General features: G+C 35.9%; 1 protein-coding gene across 5 annotated transcripts in view; it reads left to right on the forward strand.

Moving 5' to 3' along the window:
- The window catches only part of ATP11B (ATPase phospholipid transporting 11B (putative)), a 128311-nt gene that overhangs the window by 48908 nt on the left and 53608 nt on the right, over positions 1 to 25795 (forward strand). For all 5 annotated transcript variants that reach the window (XM_047099167.1, XM_047099168.1, XM_047099166.1 and 2 more), the window contains exons 10-15: positions 2954 to 3035; positions 16518 to 16668; positions 17787 to 17984; positions 22817 to 23059; positions 23629 to 23804; positions 24678 to 24746. In XM_047099167.1, coding sequence (XP_046955123.1) covers positions 2954 to 3035; positions 16518 to 16668; positions 17787 to 17984; positions 22817 to 23059; positions 23629 to 23804; positions 24678 to 24746 — 919 coding nt within the window. The remainder of the gene's footprint in view (positions 1 to 2953; positions 3036 to 16517; positions 16669 to 17786; positions 17985 to 22816; positions 23060 to 23628; positions 23805 to 24677; positions 24747 to 25795) is intronic.

Genomic DNA, 25795 nt, shown 5'->3' on the forward strand with positions numbered 1-25795 from the left:
TTACTTAATCAAATATTGTCTATGATAATTTTCTTACAAAGATTGTGTAAAAATAATTTTGTATATTTTTGTTGTTGATTCCTATTTTTGAATAATAGACTAGAACCTGGCTCTGTTGTTTGTGGATACTTGTGAAACACTGCTAAGAAGATAATTCTGGCAGTTCTGTTAATGGTGGTTGAGAACCAATGTAATCTGACATCATGGTTCAGTAAACCACCTGTATAATTCCGTTATTATTCTTAGATGGTATTCAACTGCTGACTCATTCTTTCATCCATTCAACAAATTTTTATTGACCTGTGACCATATGGCAGGTATTATTGGAATGTATACTGACTGAATCAAAAGGCCTAATAAATAGTGCTCTGGTGTTGGAGATCTAAATTAATTCACATGTTCTGAATCAACTCTAGGCAAATCATGAAGTCTTGATAATCTTTAGCTGTCAACTATCTCCTCCCATTTTGGGAATGGCCCTTCATATACTGCCCAGCCTGTGTTATTCACTGAATGTTTACAGCTTTTGAGGTTCTCTTCTTCACTCCCTTCTTTCCTATTAACTGTGTTATATCTTATCACTCAGTATGAGGCTCTCTGATAAAGAAATGCATATACTTATGAAAACAGAAAATAGGGGCCCCTGGGTGGCTCAGTCGGTTAAGCATCCAACTCTTGATTTCAGCTCAGGTCATGATTTCACAGTTCAAGAGTTCAAACTGCACGTTGGGCTCTGTGCTGACAGTGCAGAGCCTGCTTGGGATTCTTTCCCTCTTCCTCTGTCTCTGTCCCTCTCTGCCTGTCTCTCTAAAATAAGTAAGCTTTAAAAATTAAAAAGAAAAGAAAAGAAAACGGAAAATAGAAAGTGTTGGTGAGGATGTAGAGTACTTGGAACTCTCATTTGAGTGCTGGTGGGAATATAAAATGTCACAGCCAGTGAACAATAGTGTGGCAGTTCCTCAGTAAACTGTTAAACTTAGAATTATAATATGACCCAGCAATTCTACATATAACCCAGCAGTTCTTCTCCTAGATATGTATCCAAAAGAATTGAAAGTAATTGTTCAAAGACTTGTCCAAGATATTCATAGCAGCAATATTCAATAGCCAAAGAGTAGAAACCGCACAAATATCCATCAACTAATGAATGGATAAACAAAGTGTAGGATACTCATATAATGAAATATTATTCACTCATAAAAAATGAATTCTACTGATGAATGCTATAATATGGATAAACCTTGAAAACATGCTTAGTAAAAGTAGCCAGACACAAAAGGCGTATATGATTCCATTTACTTGAAATAATCAGAATAGGCAAATTCACAGACACAGAGAATAGATTTGTGGTTCCCAGGGGCTGAGGAGTGGAGGGGAATGGAGCATGATTGCTTAATGGGTACAGAGTTTTCTTTGAGGTAATAAAAGTGTTTTCAAGTTAGTGAGGGTTGCACAACATTGTGATTGTACTGAGTGCCACCGAATTGTATACTTTAAGATGATTAAAACGGTAAACTGTATGTTATGTATATTTTTACCACAGTTAAAAACAAACAAACAAACACCATAATGATGTTCTGATGGCCAAAGCCAGAGTAAACCTTCAGGGCTTTTAGACCCTCTCATGTAATGCTGTATTTTAACACATCTCCCTGGCAGGAACGCCTTTCACGTTCTTAAAATGTGTGTTTGCCTTTAGTTGGGTCTACTGGTATCTGCTGCAGCACCACCTCTCTCTCTTACATCATTCTGGCTGATTTCTCACATTTCTGTAATTTCAGTACCCTTTGTCATCTGCGTTATAATCCCTGCCTTTAAAGAATGGTGAAAATTCCAGGACAAATATTTAGGAAAAAGGCATGATGAATCCTATACTACTTCTCAGCTTTCACTATATAAGGATGGGTGTGAATATTTATTGATCATCTCTCTGCTTCTAGGCATTTTCCTATTTTGTCATACAAATATCACAACAATTCTGTGAGGTATATTTTCCTATTTAAAGATGGGGAGGGAAACAGACTCAGATTAAATAACTTGCCCAAGGACACAGAGCTAGTAAGTGTCAGAGGCAGCACTCAAATCAAGGTCTAACTACAAAGTTTGTTATAAAGCTGGTCTTACCTAATTTCATCTACTTCCCAATTTTAGGCTGTTAATACTATCATTTTTGCTCATCCCAGTCATTCACATAGGCACACGTTTTTATTTTATTTTATTTTTTTTTAAACATTTATTTATTTTCAAGAGACACAGAGTGCGAGTGGGGCAAGGCAGAGAGAGAGGGAGACACAGAATCCAAAATGGGCTCCAGGCTCTGAGCTGTCATTACAGAGCCCGACGTGGGGCTCGAACTCAGTAACCACGAGATCATGACCTGAGCCAACGTCGGCTGCTTAACCGACCGAGCCACCCAGGTGCCCCAGTAGGCACATGTTTTTAAAATAGTACTTTCCTTTTGTTTACTTAATTTCTTCTGACAGATTTCCGTATTATTTCTCTAGTGGTAGAAAATTATGTCTAGACTTCACAGATTCCGGCATTCAGAGCCTTTCGAACTCTGACCTCATTCCATTGTTCATGAAAACCTAACAGAAAGCGCTTTTCCATTTCTGTCTTTGTTAACACTTTTTGCTCTATCTATAATGGCCTTTCCTGCCATCTTTACGTTTTCAAATCCTTTTCTTCCATTGGTTCCAGCTCTAATAATATCTCTCATTCAGATATATTAATTATAATTCAGAAACGGAATCCCCGTGCCTTCCCCTTCCAGCAGGTTAAGTGACTGGAGTTCTTCAAAATTGGACTTGGAAAGCCTTTTAATAACTCCAGAAAGACTTAAAGAAAGCCAAATTTTAACAACAATCAGACAGTACACTCCCTTTCACGCTAGTGAGTACATCTGTTTGGTGAAATATGCTAGATTATTTTTAAAGAGTGTTTTGTCTTGCAGGTGTTGCTATATACACTGGAATGGAAACAAAGATGGCATTAAATTACAAGAGCAAGTCACAGAAACGATCTGCAGTAGAAAAGTAAGAAAGTTGTCTATTTTCATTTATTTACACATGAATATGTCTATGTATTCATATATGTATAAAATACTATGTATATAAAAATACATGTCAGTCAACAAAAGATGGTATTCTTGAGGATAGGGATGTATACATGTAGCATTTTGCACAATGTTTGGCATATAGTAGGTGCTAGATTATGACTTTAAATTAACAGCTTTAAAATAATACTATTGGATAATAATGGAATCACTTGATCAGACTAATCCTCCTGCAGATAGCAATTATGAAATCTGGACAAAAATTTTTTTACATAAACAAGTATCTGAAAATACAGGAGAGTATTTTCCCGTAACTTCTTGCCTAAAGGCACTCCCTAATTCATGTGCTGCATAGGGCATCAGAGAGCCTGAGCTTTACAAGATTTAAGTGTTAGAGGACAAGGTTTAAAGCTAGAAAAACAACTAGACAGAGGTAAAACTGTGTAGGGGAGGGAGCCACAGAAGGGAATGAACTCTGTACATAAATTATGCCCAAATCTTTGACTATTAGACCTATATATGTGCAAGAGAGACCCTGGTGGGCTTAGCAGAAAAACAGTATCAGGAGGCGGGAAGAACAGAACATAGAATTTTGCTGTTGTCTATTGCAGTGGAAACAGAGTTTGATGTTTGAGCCTAGCCAAGTTAACTTCCTGCTGGAATGAAAATCAGCACTCTTGTGAAGAACATAAAAGAGTACAGTCCTTACAACCTGTTATTTATAAAATTTAGTATGTAATCAAAAATAAGTAGACATATGAAGAAAATGTAATTTATATTCAAGAGAAGAAGCATTCAATAGAAATTGTCTTCATAATGTTCTGTATCTTGCAGTTAACAGACAAGGTCTTTAGAGCAGATATTATAAGTATTTTTAAGGGCCTAAAAAAAGATGTGACTAAACACATGTAAAATATCAGCAAAGAAATGGAAACTACAGAAAACAGTATGGAGGTTCCTCAAAAAGTTAAAAGTAGAACTGCCCTGTGATTCAGCAATTACACTACTAGGTGTTTACCCAAAGGATACAAAAACACTGATTTGAAGGGATACATGCCCCCTGATATTTATACTGGCACTATCACCAATAACCAAATTATGGAAAGAGCCCAAATGTGCACCAACTGATGATTGGTTAAAGATATGGAGTGTGTATGTATGTATGTATGTATGGTATATACACACACACTGGAATATTACTCAGCCATCAAAAAGAATGAACCTTGCCATTTGTAACATGGATGGAGCTATGGAGTATTATGCTAAGTGAAATAAGTCAGAGAAAGACAAATACCATACCATATTATTTCACTCATGTGTAGAATTTAAGAAACAAGTGAACATAGGGGGGAACAAAAAGAGGCAGACCAAGAAACAGATTCTTAACTATGGAGAACAAACTGATGGTTGTCAGAGGGGAAGTGAGGTGGGGGATGGGTTAAAAGGCGATGGTTATTAAAGAGAGCACTTGTGAAGAACACCAGGTGTTGTATGTGATTGATGAATTACTAAATTCTATACCTGAAACTAGTGTGGCACTGTATGTTAACTAACTGGAATTTAAATAAAAATTTGAGGGAAAAAAAAAAAAGAAATGGAAACTATAAAGAGAATTCAGCAGATATTCTTGAGTTGAAAATCTAATTACTGAAATGTAAATGTCATTAGATGGGCTCAATACCAGATTGAGGAAGGCAGCAGAAATTGTCGGTGAATTTTAAAAAGCAATAGAAATTATTCAGTCTGAAGAACAGGGAGAAAAAAGATTGAAGAAAAAATGAACAATTTCAGAACCATGTGAATACACAATATTAAGCTATTTAGCATAATTCTACTTGAGTCCTTCCCCAAAGAGGAGAGAACAGTAGGGGCAGAATAAAAATATCTGAAAAAATAATAATGGCAAATTTCTTGAATTTGAAAAAACACAGTGGTAATTTAAATCCAGCAAATCAAAATTTGTGGACTCAAGGCAAAGCCTAAATTAAAGAGAAATTTCGAGCTGTAAGTGTTTACATAAGAGAAGAAGAAAAGCTTAAAATAGTCATCTAAGTTTCTACCTTAGGGAGCAAGATAAAGAGAGTAATTATACCCAATCAGAGAAGAAAGAGAACAGATATTAAAGATGTGAGCTGGCCTGGGTGGCTCAGTCGGTTAAGCGTCCGACTTCAGCTCAGGTCACGATCTCACGGTCTGTGAGTTCGAGCCCCGCGTCGGGCTCTGGGCTGATGGCTCAGAGCCTGGTGCCTGCTTCTGATTCTGTGTCTCCCTCTCTCTCTGACCCTCCCCTGTTCATGCTCTGTCTCTCTCTGTCTCAAAAATAAATAAAAACGTTAAAAAAAAAAACTTTTTTAAAAAAAAGATGTGAGCTAAAACCAATAGAAGAGAAAACAAATAATAGACAAAATTAACAAAGCTGAAACTGGTTCTTTGGAAATAATAACAAAATTAATAAATCTCTACTTTCTCAATCTAGATTGAGGGATTAAAGGGGAAAAAAAGAGAAGTATTAGGAGAGAGAAAACTAAAAAATTACCAACATCAAGAATGAAAAACAATATAGTACAGATCCTACCTACTGTGGTCACTTTATTCACAGATAAAGAAATATGATGAAACACTTTATTTAACTACATTTTTTTAACTTAAATGAAGTGGACAAATTCTTTGAAAACACAACATATAAAAATTAACACAGGAAGAGACAGAAAATCTAAATAACCCTATCAAAGAGATTTAATTTATTATATATAAAATATATTTTTATATAAATATAATGTATTTTATATATATTATATATGTTAATATAAAATATATAAAATATTTATATAAAAATATAAAAAAATAAAAAAATATGTCCACACAAAGGGATAGTCTTTTCAACACACAATGCTGGAACAGTTAGACATCCATATGCCAGAGACCAAATTTTCACCCTTCTCTTCACCACATACAAAAACTAACTCAAAATAAAACCTATACATAAGAACTTAATCTGTAAAACATGGGAGAAAATACTTGTGACTTTGGGTTAAGGAAACATTTGTTTGATGGGAAACATACAAAAAAGGAACCAAAAACCAAACCAAAAATTGATAAATTTCATCAAAATTAAAAACTTCAGCATACCTGAAGCTGATATGACATTGTATGTCAATGTTAAAAGAAATTAATGCTTGTATTTCAAAAGACACTGCTGAAAAAATGAAAACACAAGCCACAGACTAGGAAAAATACTTACAAAGCACATATTTTGTAAAGGGCTCCTATCCAAAATATGCATTTTCACAACTTCTTTTCAACATTATTCTAGAAGCCTTATTCAGTGTCACCAGACAAAGAAATAAAAGGCATAAGTATTAGAAAGTAAGAACTAAAATTGTCCTTACTGGAGGACACATGATTTGTCACATAGCTGTACGCATTCAAAATTAAAACTTTTGGAACTAATAAGTGAGTTTTAGCAAGGTCAAAACATGGTGAGGGATATTAAAGATTTATCCATTAAATAAATGATGAAATCACACTAATAGATTGGCAGGCTGAGTATTGTTAAGCTGTCAGGTGATGTCTTGATTGTTTCAATCCTAGTTAAAATCCCTGCAAACTTTTTTGTGGTAATTGACAAGATGATTCTAAAATGAATATTGAAATACACTGGCTAAAATGCATACATAGAACACATAAAGAAAATAGTCCCTTGAAAGAAAGCTGTAGGGGATGCCTAGGTGCCTCAGTCAGTTGAATGTCTGGCTCTTGACTTTGTCTCAGGTCATGGTCTCAAAGATGGTGAATTCAAGTCCCATATTATGCTCTGTGCTGACAGCATGGAGCCTGCTTGGGATTCCCTCTCTCCCCCTCTCTCTCTGCCCCTGCCCTGTTCGTGTGTTCTGTTTCTCTCTCTCTCTCAAAATAAATAAATAAACTTTAAAAATTGAAAAGAAAAGAAAGCTGTAGGATTTATATTCCCTGACTTTAAGACTTATTATAAAGCTGGTGAAGGGACCAGGGTTGAAGGGGTGGAAGGCAGATGGGATATGGAAAATGAGTTCAGATTAAGAGAACTAATACCTTACCGGAAGACAGGCACAGTAGATGTCTATCTGTCTGGAGTGAGAGCTCAATGGGAATTAGAGGATGTCGAGAAGGAGGATCCAGGTTTTAGTAAAGAAGATTTTGGCGTTTAGTCTGAAAAACTGTTGATTGAAAGTATACAGTAGAGGGGGATATCCAACATGGCAGAGAAGTAGGGGAACCTGAAGTTCCCTCTCAAACACAGCAGTGTTGAGGGCAAGGGACTTTGAATTCCAAGAGTCTGGGCTGTAGAGTGACAGAGACATGTCCATGGGGACAACCTGGCAGGCCATACGTGCGTGATTGCAAACTGGGAGAGATAAAATGTGCAGTGTAGGCACGGAGGGGAGAGATCCCCTTCTGCAGACAAAGGGAAGAAAAAGAGAGGCTGTGGAAGTGCAGGACTGTATTTGGACAAGAGAAAAAACAATGGACTGGGGACGGAGAAAGAGCCAGTCTCTAACTGTGGGGCTTTCTTTGGACTGGGGCTGGCTGCCCAGTTCACGCACCTGGGGAGGAAGGGAGCTAGCCCCAGGCTCAGTAACTAGTTCAGAGGCGCAGTCTGCAGTGGGAGAAAGCGATTCCCTCCCTCGAGTGCTGTGGGAAGAAGGTATATAACCATTCAAAGGACAAGAGACCCTGCCTGTGCTTACCAGCCAGAGGCCATTTATCAGCGGTGTGGAGCGGCACTTCCCTGGAACCAGGACACACGGAGTGGGACCCTTTAAGACATTGGGGTTTAAATCCCAGCTGAGCACCAGGGAGGTGCAGGAGTTGGCAGAGCAGGACAAACCACCTAGTCCATGCCAGTGCGTCACTGGGAGGAGGCCCTCCATCCGTGGAGTGGAGTGGCACTTCCCTGGAACTGGGGTGTGCAGAGCAGGACCCTTTAAGACATCTGGGTTTGAATCCCAGACAAGCGCCAGGGAGGCGTGGGAGACTGTGGAGTGGAAAAAAAACAAGGCCCACTTGCGCCAGCACAGTACTATGAGGCACTCTGTGAACAGAGTGGTTTGAGACACCCAGTTTTTGCATTTTCTGATTTAATTCATGGGCAATTTTCTTCCTTTTCTCCTTCTTATTTCGTCCCTTCTCTAGTCTGGTTGTTCTGGTTGTTGGTTTGTTTAAGCAGACATATTTATTCTATTCTACTTATACCTGTTCTATATCTCTTTCTTTATTTTCCTTTCTCTCTCTAGATTAAGCCATATAGTTTTTCTGCCTGGTCAATTTTTTTTCCCTGCCCCTGTCATTTTTCTCTTTGTATGGGATAAGGCCTTCCACCAACACTGCCCTATCCCCCAACACTGTTGTTTGTTGTTGTGATGGTGGTAGGTTTGTTTTTTGTTTTTCTTTCCCAGAGCTACTTCAACGAACAAATCAAAGCACATCTGGTGGAGGGTCCAAAACATCACTACGAGTAGGGAGGTAAAACAACCAGAGTCACAACAACAGAGAGCAAGTAACACACTCCAAAAAACACTTCCTGAAGGGCCAGATCCTGGACAGTGCTCACAGGTGCAGGACACATAATAGCTTTTAAAACACATAAGAGACAGAAAACTAGCCAAAATGACGAAACAGAAGAATTCTTCTCAAAAAAAAAATTCCAGGAAGAAATGACAACTAAAGACTTGATCAAAACGGATATAAACAATATATCTGATCAAGAATTTAGAATAATAGTCATAAGATTAATTGCTGGGCTTGACAAAAGCATAGAAGACAACAGAGAATCTATTGCTGCGAGATCAAGGAATAAAAAATAGTCATGACAAATTTAAAAAATGCTGTAAATGAGGTGCAAAATAAACTGGATGTGCTGACAGGATTGAAGAGGCAAAGGGGAGAATAAGTGAAATAGAAGATAAAATTATGGAAAAAGATGAAGCTGAGAAAAAGAAAAAAAATTCTAGACCACGAGGGGAGAATTTGAGAACTAAATGATGAAATGAAATGTAATAATATCCATATCATAGGAGGTCCAGAAGAAGAAGAGAAAGAAAGAGAGAAGGTGTACTTGGACAGCTCATAGCTGAGAACTTCACAATTTGGGGAAGGAAACAGATATTGAAATCCAGGAGGCACACAACTCTCTTCAGACGTAATAGGAATCTATCTTCTACACGATATATCATAGTGAAACTGGCAAAACACAAAGATGAAAAGAGAATTCTGAAAGCAGGTAGGGACAAACGGGCCTTAACCTACAAGGGTAGACACATAAGAGTAGTAGCAGACCTATCTACTGAAACATGGCAGGCCAGAAGGAAGTGGCAGGAAATATCAATGTGCTGAATGGGAAAAATATGCAACCAAGAATCCTTTATCCAACAAGGCTGCTGTTGTTCAGAATAGAAGGAGGGATAAAGGTTTTCCCAGCCAAACAAAAACTGAAGGAATTCATCACCACTAAACCAGCCTTCTAAGAGATCCTAAGGGAGACTGTTGGAATGTTGCAAAGGACCAGAGACATCATTATAAGCATGAAACCTACAGATAATACAATGACACTAAGTCCATATCTTTCAATAATAACACTGAATGTAAATGGACTATCAAATCAAAAGACATACGGTATCAGAATGGATTAAAAAACAGAAGACCTATCTATTTGCTGTCTACAAGAGACCCGTTTTAAACGTGAGGACAGGGGCGCCTGGGTGGCGCAGTCGGTTAAGCGTCCGACTTCAGCCAGGTCACGATCTCGCGGTCTGTGAGTTCGAGCCCCGTGTCGGGCTCTGGGCTGATGGCTCAGAGCCTGGAGCCTGTTTCCGATTCTGTGTCTCCCTCTCTCTCTGCCCCTCCCCCGTTCATGCTCTGTCTCTGTCTGTCCCAAAAATAAATAAATGTTGAAAAAAAAAATTAAAAAAATAAATAAATAAATGTGAGGACACCTTCAGATTGAAAGTGAGGGGATGGAGAACCATCTGTCATGCTACTGGAAGTCAAAACAAAGCTGGAGTACCCATACTTACATCAGACAAACTAGATTTTAAACTAAAGGTTGTAATGAGATGAAGAAGGGCTTTATATCATAATTGTGGGGTCTATCCATCAAGAAGAGCTAACAATTACAAATGTTTATGCACCCAGTTTGGAAGCACCCAAATATATAAAATAATTCACAAACATTAGCAACCTTATTGATAAAAATGTGGTAATTGCAGGGGACTTTAATACTCCACTTACAGCAGAGGACAGATTTTGTAGACAGAAAATCAATAAAGAAACAATGGCCCTGAATGATACACTGGACCAGATGGACTTGACAGATGTATTCAGAACTTTTCATCCAAAAGCAGCAGAATACACATTCTTCTCAACTGCACACGGAATACTCTCCAAGATACATCACATACTAGGTCACAAAACAGCCCTCAATAAATATAAAAGAATTGAGATCATACTGTACACATTATCAGATCACAATGCTATGAAACTTGAAATCAACCACAGGAAAAAGTTTGGAAAACCTCCAAATGCATGGAAGTTAAAGAACATCCTACTAAATAATGAATGGGTCAACCAGGCAATTAAAGAAGAAGTTTAAAAATATATGGAAACAAATGAAAATGAAAACATGACAGTCCAAACCTTTTGGGATGCAGCAAAGGCAGTCCTAAGAGGAAAATACATTGCAATCCAGACCTATCTCAAGAAATAAGAAAAATCCCAAATACAAAATCTAACAGCACACCTAAAGGAACTAGAAGCAGAACAGCAAAGAAACCCCAAGGCCAGGAGAAGAAGAGAAATAATAAAGATTAGAGCAGAAATAAACAATATAGAATCCAAAAAAAAAAAAAAAGAGTAGAACAGACCAATGAAACTAAGAGTTGTTTTTTTGAAAAAATAAAATTGATAAACCCCTAGCCAGACTTCTCAAAAAGAAAAGATATTGTACCCAAATAGGTAAAATCACGAATCAAATTGGACTTATCACAACCAACCCCTCAGAAATACAAACAATTATCTGAGAATACTATGAAAAATTATATAACAGCAAACTGGACAACCTAGAAGAAAGAGACAAATTCCTAGACACCCACACACTATCAAAACTCAAATTGGAAGAGATAGAAAATTTGAACAGACCCATAACTAGTGAAGAAATTGAATCAGTTATCAAAAATCTCCCAACAAATTAGAGTCCTGGGCTGGATGGCTTCCCAGGGGAATTCTACCAGCCATTTAAAGCAGAGTTCATACCTATCTTTCTCAAGCTGTTCCAAAACACAGAAACGAAAGCGGACTCATTTTATGAAGCCAGCATTACCTTTGTTCCCAAACCAGACAGAAACCCAGCAAAAAAAAAGAATTATAAGCCAATGTCCCTGATGAACATGGATACAAAAATTCTCAACAAGATACTAGCAAATTGAATTCAACAGCATATAAAAACAATTATTCACTATGATCAAGTGGGATTCATTCCTGGGCTGCAGGGCTGGTTCAGTATTCACAAATCAATCATTGTGATACATCACATTAATAAAAGAAAAGATAAAAACCACATGATCCTGTCAATAGATGCAGAAAAAGCATTTGACAAAATAATAGCATCCTTTCTTAATAAAGCCCTCAAGAAAGTCAGGATAGAAGGAACATACCTAAACATCATAAAAGCAATATATGAAAAGCCCACAGCTAATATCCTCAATGGGGAAAAACTGAGAGCTTTCCCCCTGAGATCAGGAACATGACAGGAGTGTCCACTCTCATGACTGTTGTTTAACATAGTGTTGGAAGACCTAGCATCAGCAGTCAGACAGCAAAATGAAATAAAAGGCATCAAAATTGGCAAAGAAGAAGTCAGACTTTCACTTTTTGCAGATGACATGATACTCTACATGAAAAACCTGAAAGACTCTACCAAAAAGCTGCTAGAACTGAAACATTAATCCAGCAAAGTCACAGGATACAAAATCAATGTACAGAAGTTGGTTGCACTTCTATACACCAATAATGAAGAAACAGAGAAAAAAAAGACGTCGATCCCAATTACAGTTGCACCAAGAACCATAAAATACCTAGGAATAAACCTAACCAAAGATGTAAAAGACCTGTATGCTGAAAACTACAGAAAACTTATGAAGGAAATTGAAGAGGACACAAAGAAATGGAAAAACATTCCATGCTCATGGATTGGAAGAATAATATTGTTAAAATGTCATTACTACCCAAAGCAATCTACATATTCAATGCAATCCCAAGCAAAATTGCACTAGCATTCTTCTCAAAGCTAGAAAAAACAATCCTAAAATTTGTGTGGAACCACAAAAGACCCGGAATAACGAAAGTAATGTTGAAAAAGGAAACTAAAGCAGGAGGCATCACAATCCCAGACTTTAGCCTCTATTACAAAGCTGTAATCATCAAGACAGTATGGTATTGGCCCCAAAACAGACACACAGACCAATGAAATAGAATACATAACCCAGAATTGGACCCACAAATGCATGGCCAACTAATCTTTGACAAAGCTAGAAAGAGTATCCAATGGAAAAACAGTCTCTTTAGCAAATGGTGCTGGGAGAACTGGGCAGCAACATGCAGAAGAATGAAACTAGATACCTTTGTTACACCATAAACAAAAATAAACCCAAAATGGATGAAAGACCTGAATGTGAGACAGGAAACCATCAAAGCCCTAGAGGAGAAAACAGGAAACAACCTCTTTGACCTCAGCCACAGCAATTTCTTGGTCAACACGTCTCTAAAAGCAATGGAATTAAAAGCAAAAATGAATTATTGGGACCTCATCAAGATAAAAAGCTTCTGCACTACAAAGGAAACAGTCAATAAAACTAAAAGGCAACTGACGGAATGGGAAAAGATATTTGCAAATGACAGATAAAGGGTTAGCATCCAAAATCTATAAAGAACTTATCAAACTCAACACCCAAAAAACAAATAATCCAGTGAAGAAATGGGCAGAAGACATGAATAGACAGTATTCCAAAGAAGACATCCAGATGCCCAACAGACACATGAAAAGATGCTCAACGTAACTCATCATCAGGGAAAGACAAATCAAAACCAAACTGAGATACCACCTCATACCTGTCAGAGTGGCTAAAATTAACAAATCAGGAAACCACAGATGCTGGTGCAGATGTGGAGAAACGGGAGCCCTCTTGCACTGTTGGTGGGATGCAAACTGGTGCAGCTGCTCTGGAAAACAGTGTGGAGGTTCCTCAAAAAATTGAAAATAGAATTACCCTATAGCCCAGCAATAGCACTACTAGGAATTTATCCAAGGGATACAGGAGTGCTGATTCATGGGGGCACATGTACCCCAATGTTTATAGCAGTGCTTTCAAGAATAGCTAAATTATGGAAAGAACCTAAATGTCTGTCAACTGATGAATGGATAAAGGTGTGGTGTATATATACAATGGAATACTACATGGCAACGAGAAAGAATGAAATCCTGCCATTTGCAGCAACGTGGATGGAACGTTTATGCTAAGTGAAATAAGTCAGAGAAAGGCAGATATCATATGTTTTCATTCATATGTGAATCTTGAGAAAATTAACAGAAGACCATGGAGGAAGAGAAGGGTAAAAAAAAATAGTTACAAACAGAGAGGGAGGGAGGCAAACCATAAGAGACTCTTAAATACAGAGAACAAACTGAGGGTTGATGGGGGGGGTGGGTAGAGGGGAAAATGAGTGATGGGCATTGAGGAGGGCAGTTGGGATGAGCACTGGATGTTGTATGTAAGTGATGAATCACGGGAATCTGCCCACAAAAGCAAGAGCACACTGTACACACTGTATGTTAGCCAATTTGACAACAAATTATATTTAAATAATAATTTCAGGTTGTAAATAAAAAGTATACAATAGAGAGTGGGTGCAAAGCTATAGTAAATATAATATGGTATTAGCAAAAAAAGACATTTCATTGGAATAAACTAGAGTTGAGAAATAGACCCATTCATATATGGTCAATTGATTTTCAACCAAAGCATCAAGTAAATTCAGTGAGGAAAATGATAGTCTTTTCATTAAAAGATGCCACAATAATTGGATATCCATATGGGAAAAAAATAATAAACCTCAATTCCTGTATTACCTCATACTCCAGAAAGTTTTTGAAGGTGGGTCATATACCTAAATGGAAAGGCTAAAACTATAAAACTTTTAATTTTTTTTAATGTTTGCTTATTTTTTTTTTTAATTTTTTTTTCAACGTTTATTTATTTTTGGGACAGAGAGAGACAGAGCATGAATGGGGGAGGGGCAGAGAGAGAGGGAGACACAGAATCGGAAACAGGCTCCAGGCTCTGAGCCATCAGCCCAGAGCCTGACGCGGGGCTCGAACTCCCGGACCGCAAGATCGTGACCTGGCTGAAGTCGGACGCTTAACCGACTGCGCCACCCAGGCGCCCCAATGTTTGCTTATTTTTGAGAGAGAGACAGCTCAAGCCGGGGAGGGACAGAAAGAGAGGGAGACAGAATCCAAAGCAGGCTCCAGGCTCCAAGCTGTCCGAACAGAGTCCTATGCAGGGCTCGAACTTGCAAACTGTGAGATCATGATCTGAGCCAAAATCGGATGCTTAGTGACTAAGCCACCCTGGCACCCGAAACTATAAAACTTTTAGAAGAAAACTTAGGAAGATTTCTTCACAACCTGGGGATAGGTAAATATTTTGTAGGATAAATAAACAATACCACAAAAGAAAAAATTGGCTAGCTCTACTTCCGCAAAATTAAAAACTTCTTAGACTACACAATTAAGGAAATGATCAAGGAAGCCACAAACTGGGTGATGGTATCATAAAACATTTATCTGACAAAGGATTTGTATCCAGAATATATAATGATACATTAAAAGCTCCTCTAAGTCTATAATAAAAACAATGCAATGAAAAAAATGGATATAAGACTGGAGCAGAGAAATTTTTACAAAGAAATGTACAAAAGGCTAGTAAACATACAAAAAAGTGTACAATGTTATTAGTCATGAGAAAGATGCAAATTAAAACTGTAAAGAGGTACATACCAATATACACTTAGAGGAATGACAAAAATTAAAAATCTAAAGGTTCCAAATATTGGCTAGGACATGGAGCAGCTAGAACTCTTACTTTTAAATATTCTATGGGTCACAGAGAAAATTTTAAAGAACATTTTTTTTTTAATATCCAGAAGTTAATGAAAATACAGTGTATCAAATTTTGAAGGATGAAGCTAAAGCAGTGCTGAGAGAGAAATTTATAGCACTTGTATTAGTGTTCTCCGGAGAAACAGAACCAGTAGGAATATACGTAGATGTATGTAAGAGATTTATTATAGGAGTTGGCTCATGTGGTTGTGAAGGCCACAAAATCCCACAGTCTGCAGTCTGCAAACTGGAGAAACAGGAAAGCCGATGGTATGATGCAGTCAGTATCCAAAGGCCTGAGGATGGCCCCTGATACGAACCTGGAGCTCTGACATCCCAACTTAAGAAAAGAAAAAAATTCGTCCTTTGCCTTTTTTATTTCATTTGGGCCCTCAGTTATGATACCCACCTACGTTGGTAAGGGCATATTTCTGTACTGAGACTGTTTTATCAAATACTAATCTCTGGAAGATATAGTATTCATAGTATCAAATAGTAGTATGAAATACTAATCTCTGGAAGAGATAGATAAATACCCTCACAGACACACCCCAAAGTAATGTTTTACCAGCTGTCATCTCTTAGCCCAGTCAAGTTTAGATTAACCATCACGGCACTAGATAGTTAACATTAGTAAAGAAACACCGACAGAAACTGAAATTAGTGCTGATTAAAGAATCAAAGATGTGATATTAAGCTTGCTTCGTGAAATATTGTAATGTCAATCTTGCCTGGAGAAAAGAACAGGGATTCTAAAGTTAATTCCTGACTTATGTGATTTTTGTAAATTTACAGGATAATTTTTATTTAGGCTTTGGTCTTAATCCTTAAAAAGGGTGTGATCTCCTCCCAGAGGTTTTACGAAGATTTGACAAGCTAGTGGATGTGACAAAGTTTTATAAAACTTTTAATGCTATATAAATGTTAGTTATATTTATACTTAATACTAGATGCTAAAAATGTAAAAAATCTTAGAATAGCTACTTACGGTGAGAGTAATTGGCCAAAACTGTCATTTACTGTAAGCATTTTCAACAGTAATATAACCAATTCAAATAGGCTTATAATCTTCTGTATTAGCTATTTTATCCCTTGGTAAACAGATTCTATTGAATGGTCATTTCTTAAAATACAAAGATTGTTTCCTTTAAATAGCTACATGATATCTTATATACTTTTATATTTTATTTAATACCAGTATAAAATTTTCAGGCATTTGAATATAGTAACACATAATTGATATGTTTCATATGCTTTTTTTTCTCATTCCAGGTCAATGAATACATTTTTGATAATTTATCTAATAATCCTTATTTCTGAAGCCATCATCAGTACTATCTTGAAATATACATGGCAAGCTGAAGAAAAATGGGATGAACCTTGGTATAACCAAAAAACAGAACATCAAAGAAATAGTAGTAAGGTATTTTATGGTGTTCTTGACTCTGCTATAAAGGAAACTATTCTTTGGCACAGTTGATGATTTGGTAGTGACTTCTGATAGGAGTGACCACTGTGATCTCCTAAAACCATTACTATTGAAGGGTGACAGAAAGACACTGCAAGTCACAGTGGCCATTATGTTTATACTGGTATACTTTTTGCATTTTAAGGCATAAGCAATTGTATTTCCTAAGACATGACTTGAATAATTATGAGAGATCACAAAAATTTAAATCATCTGTGTTGGCATTCCCCTTCACTACTACAAATTCAGTTTTTTTATTTTATTTACTGTATGCTGTAAGTGAATTAAAGAGTTAGTTGACTTATTTTCAATTCTGTCAGAATAATTCAAGGAGTCTTACTGTCAGTCCATTGATAAGATGAAGTATTGATACAAAATTTGTCATATAATGTTTTAAACAATAAATATGGACTACCAAGACAATTTAATCTGCAATTTTGGTAACTTCGTCTCCAGATTTCACATTAGATTAAAATACAACTATTGCAAGACAGATGTGGATCTCAAGAAACCACAAAGCAGATCACAGGAACATATTTTCCATATCATTCATAATTAGTATTTCACCTTTCACAGAATGCATGTCAAAATGTGATAACTGCTGTGCCATTGAAGTAGGCTATTACTATATCATCTGTAAGTAAGAGTTTTAATTTACAGCAGTTCTAGTCTACCAATTTTTAAATAAATTTTAAATTATAGTCAATTTTTAGTTATCTTTGATTTTGAAAGGTAGAAGTAGAAGAGTAAGTATACTTCAGGGATTATTAATTAAATATTTTGCTAAAGGTTATTTGAGTCACATCAGGCCTTTTGGTAGCTTCTAAAAAGTAACAGTAGTTTGAATTTAACCTTTTCTTTTTTCGTTTTGTTCAAGATTCTAATGAGCAATAAAACAACCAAAAGAAATGTATTAAAAAAATGATTCAACAAATGAATTTCAATTCATGAAACTTCTGCTTCAGAATATAGTTGATGGTCTGTTTAGACATGAAACTTTCTGATAATTTTTCTCCAGTCATACTGAGGAAATTCTCATATGTATTCTTGTATCAATCATTTTTTTTGCCTAGATTCTGAGATTCATTTCAGACTTCCTTGCCTTTTTGGTACTCTACAATTTCATCATTCCAATTTCATTATATGTGACAGTCGAAATGCAAAAATTTCTTGGATCATTTTTTATTGGCTGGGATCTTGATCTCTATCATGAAGAATCAGACCAGAAAGCTCAAGTCAATACTTCTGATCTGAATGAAGAGCTTGGACAGGTAAAAAAAAAAATCGTTTTATTTTGTTTTGCTAATATTTTATTTTTATCAAAACAATACATATACAAAGAAAAATACTATGAGGCTTATACCAAAAAATAGCCCTACTTTGCTCCACACCTAACTCTTGTTTCTCATTTTTAAATCTGAAATCGTTTTTCCCATTATTTAGCACTACTGTATATAGTGTTCTTTCTTGATTTTTAAATTTTAGACATTATTTATTACGGAATATAAAGATACACTCTTATGCTGCTGTTTATACACACATACTCAGATACATACCCACTTTGCCTCCCTATAGCCCACTAATATTGTTATATCACAATTAGGGATTCAGTAAATGTTATTGACATTATGTTGACTCTTAGTATTGCTCACTAATTCCTAGTTCTTTATGTGTATCCTATGATACTATAATTACACTTTCTTTTTTATATGTTATTTTCCCTAGAGTTCATTGCTCTGTTTTTTCATTTGCTTAATTTCTGTATGCCACAAACAAGTCTCTGATTAATATTTGAAATATCTCTCTACATACTCAAACATATCAAGTAATCTAGGATTTCCTTTCTCTTTCTTTTTATGGTGGCAGCTTTTTTGAAGACTTTTGTCTTCCTGCTTCAATTTGGACTTATTTCTGGGCCTGCTTCTTAGCTGTCACCCAGGACTTCCCTTTACCATTACTCTAGAAATTCCTTTGCCTCTCTCCTGTTTTGGATCTCCTGTCTCCTGGATCCCGTGTCACCCCACATGTGTCTTTTTCTCTCATTGTGGTGGAACACATCTTCTAATAACTTCCTGAAAAAGGATGCATGAGAGGAGAATATTTTGAGACTTTGGATGTGTGAAAATTCTTTATTCCTTTTTTACACTTGATTAGTAATATAGTTGTATAATGCATCCCAGGTTGGAAATTATCATTCTTCCATATTTTAAAAGCATTTCTCCATTTTTTTCTGGCTTCCAATGTTGCTGTTAAGAAATGTAATGCCATTCTGATTCCGAGTTTTTTGTGTGTGATCTGTTATTTTATCTCTGGAAGTCTTTAGGATCTTCTCTTAATGTGATGATTCTGAAATTTCATGATGAGGTACTTTGGTGTCAGTCTTTTTTTTTTTTTTTTTTTTTTTTTTATGCTTTCATTGGACAGTGAGCTCTGTGAGCCCTTTCAGTCTGGAAATACATGTACTTCAATTCTAGAATTTTTCTTACATAATTTCTTTGATAACATGTCTTTTTTAATTTAGTATTTAGATATCAGACCATTTATCTTGATTCTCTAATTCTCTTTCTTTGACTTTCAGTTTTCCTTTACTTGTTTGTTTTCATAATTCTGGAAGAATTTGTCAACTCTATCTTTCTACCTATCTTTTAATTTCTTTTATTTCTGTTATAATATTTTTAATTTCTAATATTCTAGTATATTTGAATAATCTTTTTTAATTGCATCATATTCCTTTTCTTGAATATAATCTATTCTTTTAGCTCTCTGAAGATATTAATGATGGCTATTTAGTCTTGTGCTCCTTGCATTTTCTCTTTGCCCCTAGTTCCTTTCTCAGTAGTCTGTTCTACTACAATATGGCATATGCATTCCTAAAACTTATTGTGCTACTTAAAATTACTTAGTAAAAGCCACAGGACTAATGGGATTAGGAGTACAACAAAAACTTTGTCAATGACACATTTAAAATAGATTGTTAAGAAATGCATAAGTACTGTAATATATGTGGCATTTTATCTTGAAATAGACCAGAAGGTTTCTTGTAGAAGTGACCATCATCGAAGTATTGCTACCTGTGTGTCATTGTAAAGTATAGAAAGGAAGGTTATCTGAAAACAGAAGTGGATGGGTGTGGCTTATAACACCCATGGTGACCTGAGGTAACTGGTACCTGCTTGAGGCTTGCACATTTCACGTGTTCCTTCTGGGCTTGGCAGTTTGCTGGTGTTTCTCACAAAGGAAATTGTGCATAACCAAATGCAAAGTGCACGTTATGTTCAAATTGTTCCCTTATATATCAGCCATATTGTTATAAGTTCATGTTTTCATGACCTTGTTGTAGCAAACTGTCTAATTTGTCTTAGACTCTACCTTTCTTTTAAGGAGTGATCCTCAAATGAATGCTAATCTTTGGTTTTCTTTACAAGCTTAAAAGTTTTCCATAGAAAACCCTAGCAGCCCAGCTATTTTTTGGCACATCCCCAGACATCAGTGTTGGTCTTTTCTCAGTTTCCCCAGAGAGAATTACTCCAGTTAGTATTTCTGCTGCTTGTGATTGTTAGGGCCATCCAGTAGAAATCTCCGTTTTTAGTGTACTGCCGCACTCCTGTTTTTAGCTGCCTCACACCTGTTTTCAGCTTTCCACAGGGTTCAGATTCTCTCTGGTTCAAGCTCCTCCTTAGACAATAAACCTTCCAGCTGTTGCTCGGATAGATGTAAGGCAATCTCAGGTTTGCAAATTATGAGGTGATTTCAGGTTCCAGACTGTTCCTGATACCTCCATTTTCTGCGAGTTTCTGGGAAAGGATTGCCCCCATTGCTTAGGTTTCATATTCTATGTTCTCTTAAGTCACTTGCCACTCATTCAGCTCCTTTCCATCTTCCAAACTTGTTATATCTCCCTTCTCATGTTGTCTCATCTACCATTATTTTTGTTCTTTTTTTATTCCTCTATTCTTACTTAAGTGAAGTTTCAAGAGGAGCAGAGATAAAGGTACTTGCTCAGCCTGCTATTTTTAACCAGAAGTTGATCCATTTATTTTTAACATTTAGGAGGCTGTAGTAACTTATGCTAAATATTAATTTATGTCACATTTATTTAATTATGTATCACATAGTCAGGACCTAAAAACAGAGCCTGCTTTTACTTCTCCAAACACATTTTTTCCCATTTTTTCTTTCCTTTGACCTTTTCTATCCCAATTTTCTTCTCTTCCTCTTTCCTTCATGTTAGAATGTTGTTTTTCTGAAACTTCACACTGTGCATATCCATATCTGTTTTCTTTTTAATAAACTTTAAGTGATAACTTTGTAAAATTTCTAATTCATCTCAGCCTTTCTTTTTACTTTTAAGCCTGCAAGTATTTCATAATATGTTTATTGCCTATATTCCTTTACCTATTTTTATACCAGTGAAATCTACTTTATTTCACACTCTCCTATGTCCTTAAATTTCCATACTGTTAAAGAAACTACTCTTAGGGTGGTGTACAGTGCCCTCTTTATCACTAAAGTTAAAACTTCTTGATTTTATACAAATTTTTAAAAATCAAAATTGATTTATTTTATTCATCTCTATCTAATCTTTTAATTCTAAAAAGTCCTCCATGACTGACAGATCTCTGTCTGTTCTAATCACTTTTGGAGTATTAGTTCAGTTTGCTGATATATTTTGTATCATAAAGTAAAAGTGGCAAGAACAGACATTTTTGCTTTATTCCTGAACTTAGTTTAAGGGAAAGCATTCAGTCTTTCTTCATCAAATGCTAATTAGGGGGCTTTGTAGACGTATTTTATCAGGTTGAGGAAATAGCCTGTCCCTAATTTGTTGAATGTTTTTTATCATGAAAGGGTATTGGATTCTGTTAAATACTTTTTCTGCATCTGTTGAGATGATCATTTTAATAATAGAATAAAGAACAAGTGCCAACTTATTATTATGGTGGGTTTCATTGATTAATTGATGTTGAACCAGTTTTGCATGCCAGGGATGAATCCCACATGTTCATGGTGTGTATTTTTTATATTGTTCTAGATTTGGTTTGTGTTTATGTTCATAAGGGATATTGGTCTGTGGTTATTGTTTTTCCTTATGATGTCTACCTCGCTTTTTAAATGATGACTTTCTCAAATCATCATTGCATTAATTAAATCCTCACCGTGATCCTAATTTGTATCAAGATTTAACTATTTTAATCTTCTCTTTTTGGACCTACCTTCTTTTAGGGTTAATTTTCCAAAATTAGTCTCCAAGAGTAATACAATTATTTGTCTTACCTTTTTAAAATATTTTCATTTAGGGGCGCCTGGGTGGCTCAGTCGGTTGAGCGTCTGGCTTCGGCTCAGGTCATGATCTCGCGGTTTGTGAGTTTGAGCCCCGCATCGGGCCCTGTGCTGACAGCTCAGAGCCTGGAGCCTGTTTCGGATTCTGTGTCTCTCTCTCTCTGTGTTCCTCCCCAGCTCTGTCTCTCTCTGTCTCTCTCAAAAATAAATAAACATTAAAAAAATTTTTTAAAATAAATAAAAATTAAAAATTAAAAAAATAAAATACTTTCACTTAAACATTTTCCTTTTCCCTGAGTTTGTCTCCTACCCTTGGTTTCAATTTCCCCTATCTATCTATTTTAGATAACTTTCTATCTCTGACTTCTTGTGTTGCTATGACTTTGTGTTCCTGTTCCCAGCTCTGTACCATTTCTTCTGGATCACATACCCTTTCATATTCTAGGTTATTAAGCATCCCTTCCACCCTTGCTCAAAGATCATTCTTAATCCTACTCTTAATCCTACTACTTCAAAATACCTTATCCAGGAGAGGAAAAAGAACTATTAATACCACATTATCAGTCAGCTCTATAGATGAACATGCATGTAAAAATGCCACAAACTTCAAAGTGTATGTGTATATAGACTGAAATTATTTTATGTTACCTTGTTTTGTTTCTGGGTATCTTTAATTATTGTGCTTGGATTAAAGGAATCTCAACATCAGTATGCCAATGTTAATAGGTAAGCTTGACTTTAGGAGATGGCAGACAAGGTTTTTTTGTTTAACATAGGACCATAAACACAAAAGTTTTTTTTTTCTTTTATCTTTCATCTCTAGGTGGAATATGTGTTTACAGATAAAACTGGCACATTGACAGAAAATGAGATGCAGTTTCGGGAGTGTTCAATTAATGGCATAAAATACCAAGAAATCAATGGTAGACTTGTCTCTGAAGGACCAACACCAGACTCTTCAGACGGAAACTTATCTTATCTTAATAGTTTATCCCATCTTAACAACTTATCCCATCTTACAACTAGTTCTTCTTTTAGGACCAGTCCTGAAAATGAAACTGAACTAGTAAGTAACTTTTAAATTAATAAATTGGAATTTCGTTTGAAATAATTCTCTCTGGTAGTTGCTCGATTGATTGAAGGAGAAAAAGTTTAAGTGTTAGTGGGACAAAAAATATATATTTGAAATGTATATCCTTTGATTCAACACGGAGAATTTGTGGTGATAACCCAGTTTAACTTGTCAATTAATGTGTGTCTGCCTTAGTTCTCTGGGTAAATGAGACTAAATTAAGAAGAACCCTATGCCTTGAAGTAAAGAAGTAAAGAGACTTTGCTAAGAAATAGAGCTTACATTTATTTAATGCTTCTTGAGACAAGAGGTCTTACAATTTGGCGGTGCCTCCCAAAAGATACTCCTATGTTGAAAGGTCATAAGCAAATGTAACATTTTACTTTTTGGAGTCAGAAGCAACCAGCTAGTATTCAGGCAGTTCAAGATTATAGCACTCTTGTTGTAAATCTAAGATAACCAATTATTAACAGTATTTATTGACATTTTTTAGAATTCTGTTTATGGTTTTCTAAATGTTGTTTGGGGATGGTATTTTTATTGTGAATATTATTTTTCTACAGATTAAAGAACATGATCTCTTCTTTAAAGCAGTCAGTCTCTGTCACACTGTACAGATTAGCAACGTTCAGACTGATGGCATTGGTGATGGTCCCTGGCAATCCAACCTTGCACCCTCCCAGTTGGAGTACTATGCATCTTCACCAGATGAAAAAGCTCTAGTGGAAGCTGCTGCAAGGTATAGTTTAGTCTAATTTTCAAATCTTCAGAAAAACATCTTTTAAATAAACAACTACAAATACTAGAAAATTATTTTAAATTGTCAGACAAAATTCATAAATGCATAAAGGTAGAATTCATAAACACATAAAGGAGAATTTTATATGTGTCATTAATTTTGTTGACAAGCTTGCATTGAATCATATTTTGAAGAGATTTTTAAAAATCTGGTTACTGTGAAATATGAATAATATAATTTGTGAGAAATACTTGTGAATGTATTGTTTTGGACCTACTCTGATCCTTCAAGTTCTTAAAAATAATGCCATATCCAAATTAATTTTTTTTATTTATTTTTCGGAGAGAAAGAGAGCACATGCAAGCAGGGAAGGGGCAGAGAGAGGAAGAGAGAGAATCCCAAGCAGGCTCCATGCTGTCAGTGCAGAGCCCAACTGTGGCTCCATCTCACAAAGAACCATGAGATCATGACCTGAGCCGAAATCAAGAGTTAGACACTTAACTGAGCCACCCAGGTGCCCCTCAAAGAAATATTTTTAAATGCATCTTAAATGTGTATTTTAAATGTTTTTATTCAGGCTAAGTTATAATGACATATTGTGAAACATGAAATAGCGTCTCTAAATCTTACATTTCTTAGGGTTCCTGGGTGGCTCAGTCAGTTAAGCATCTGACTTAGGCTCAGGTTATGGTCTCATGGTTCATGAGTTCAAGCCCCCCACATCGGGCTCTGCTGTCAGCACAGAGCCCACTTCAGATATTCTGTCCCCCTCTCTCTGCCCCCACCCTGCTCTCATGTGCTCTTTCACTCAAAAATAAATAAACATCTGAAAAAAAAATTTTTTAAACCTGTATTTCTTCTCTTAATCCCTAGAATTGGCATTGTATTTATTGGCAATTCTGAAGAAACTATGGAAGTTAAAACACTTGGAAAACTGGAACGGTAATTTTTTTCTATATTGTAATCTTCTGTGTGTTTAGTATAGAATAGGAATCTGTAAACTGTGGCCCATAGGCCATATCTGGTCTATGGCTTGGTTTGTACAGTCTACAAGCTATATTACACTTTTAAAGGATTGTTGTTTTAAAAAAAAAATGCAACAGAAACCATATATAGCCTGCAAAGCCTAAAATATGTACTGTCTGGACCTTTACAGAAAAAGTTTACTGACCCCTGCTCTAGAATGATGTTAATACTCCATTGTACTTTTTCACAGTAATAATAACATTCTACTGTGAATCTTTCATTTGTATTTTAGCTTAAAGGTTCTTGAATTTACTCATATGTTTATTTTTATACACTCCTGGGGTAATGAGTTCCATAAGTTCTTACTGAATAAAGAAAACCTTCCTTATATTTACACTGCTTTATAAATTAGTCCATTCCTGTTCTAGTCATATCTTCCATTGTTTTATCAATTCCAATTATATCTCAACTGTAGCTGTCCCTTGCCAAACCATGGTTTTCCAAACTAAAATAGAGCCATTTTTTGGCTAATTTCATGTAGAAGCCTATGTAGCTCATTTCATCAACTTACAAACCATCATCCCACTCAGTGTTTTTCTTTGAGATGTACAAAACATTTCATATAAACATCATTATATAAATCCATCCCAAAAACTTCAAGCCACACCTGACCCATCCACACAAATTCTTTTACTGCTCCCTATAAAGGCATTTGTTTCCCTACCTGTACACACGTACACTGTTCTAGGTTCAGAATCACTGCTGTAATGATCCTCTGTTACTAATGTCAGTGTGTTGTATTTCTCAGGTGTGTTTGGGCAGAGAAAAGGGTTGAGAATCAATTACCTTTTTTAGAAAAAACGTGGAGCTGGGCAGATCTGGATTCCAATCCTTGCTGTGCCACTCACAAACTTATTTGACTTTAGGAAAATTACTTAATCTTTCTGAGTTTAATAGTCCTCATCTGTAAAATGAGATAAGACCTACCTTCTTTGGTTCTCATGGGTATTAAATGACATAAGGTA

The sequence above is a fragment of the Lynx rufus genome, unplaced genomic scaffold, assembly GCF_022079265.1.
Source record: "Lynx rufus isolate CCGP_SWC_20201006 ecotype Redwood Valley unplaced genomic scaffold, mLynRuf1.p SCAF_5, whole genome shotgun sequence".
NCBI lineage: Eukaryota > Metazoa > Chordata > Mammalia > Carnivora > Felidae > Lynx > Lynx rufus.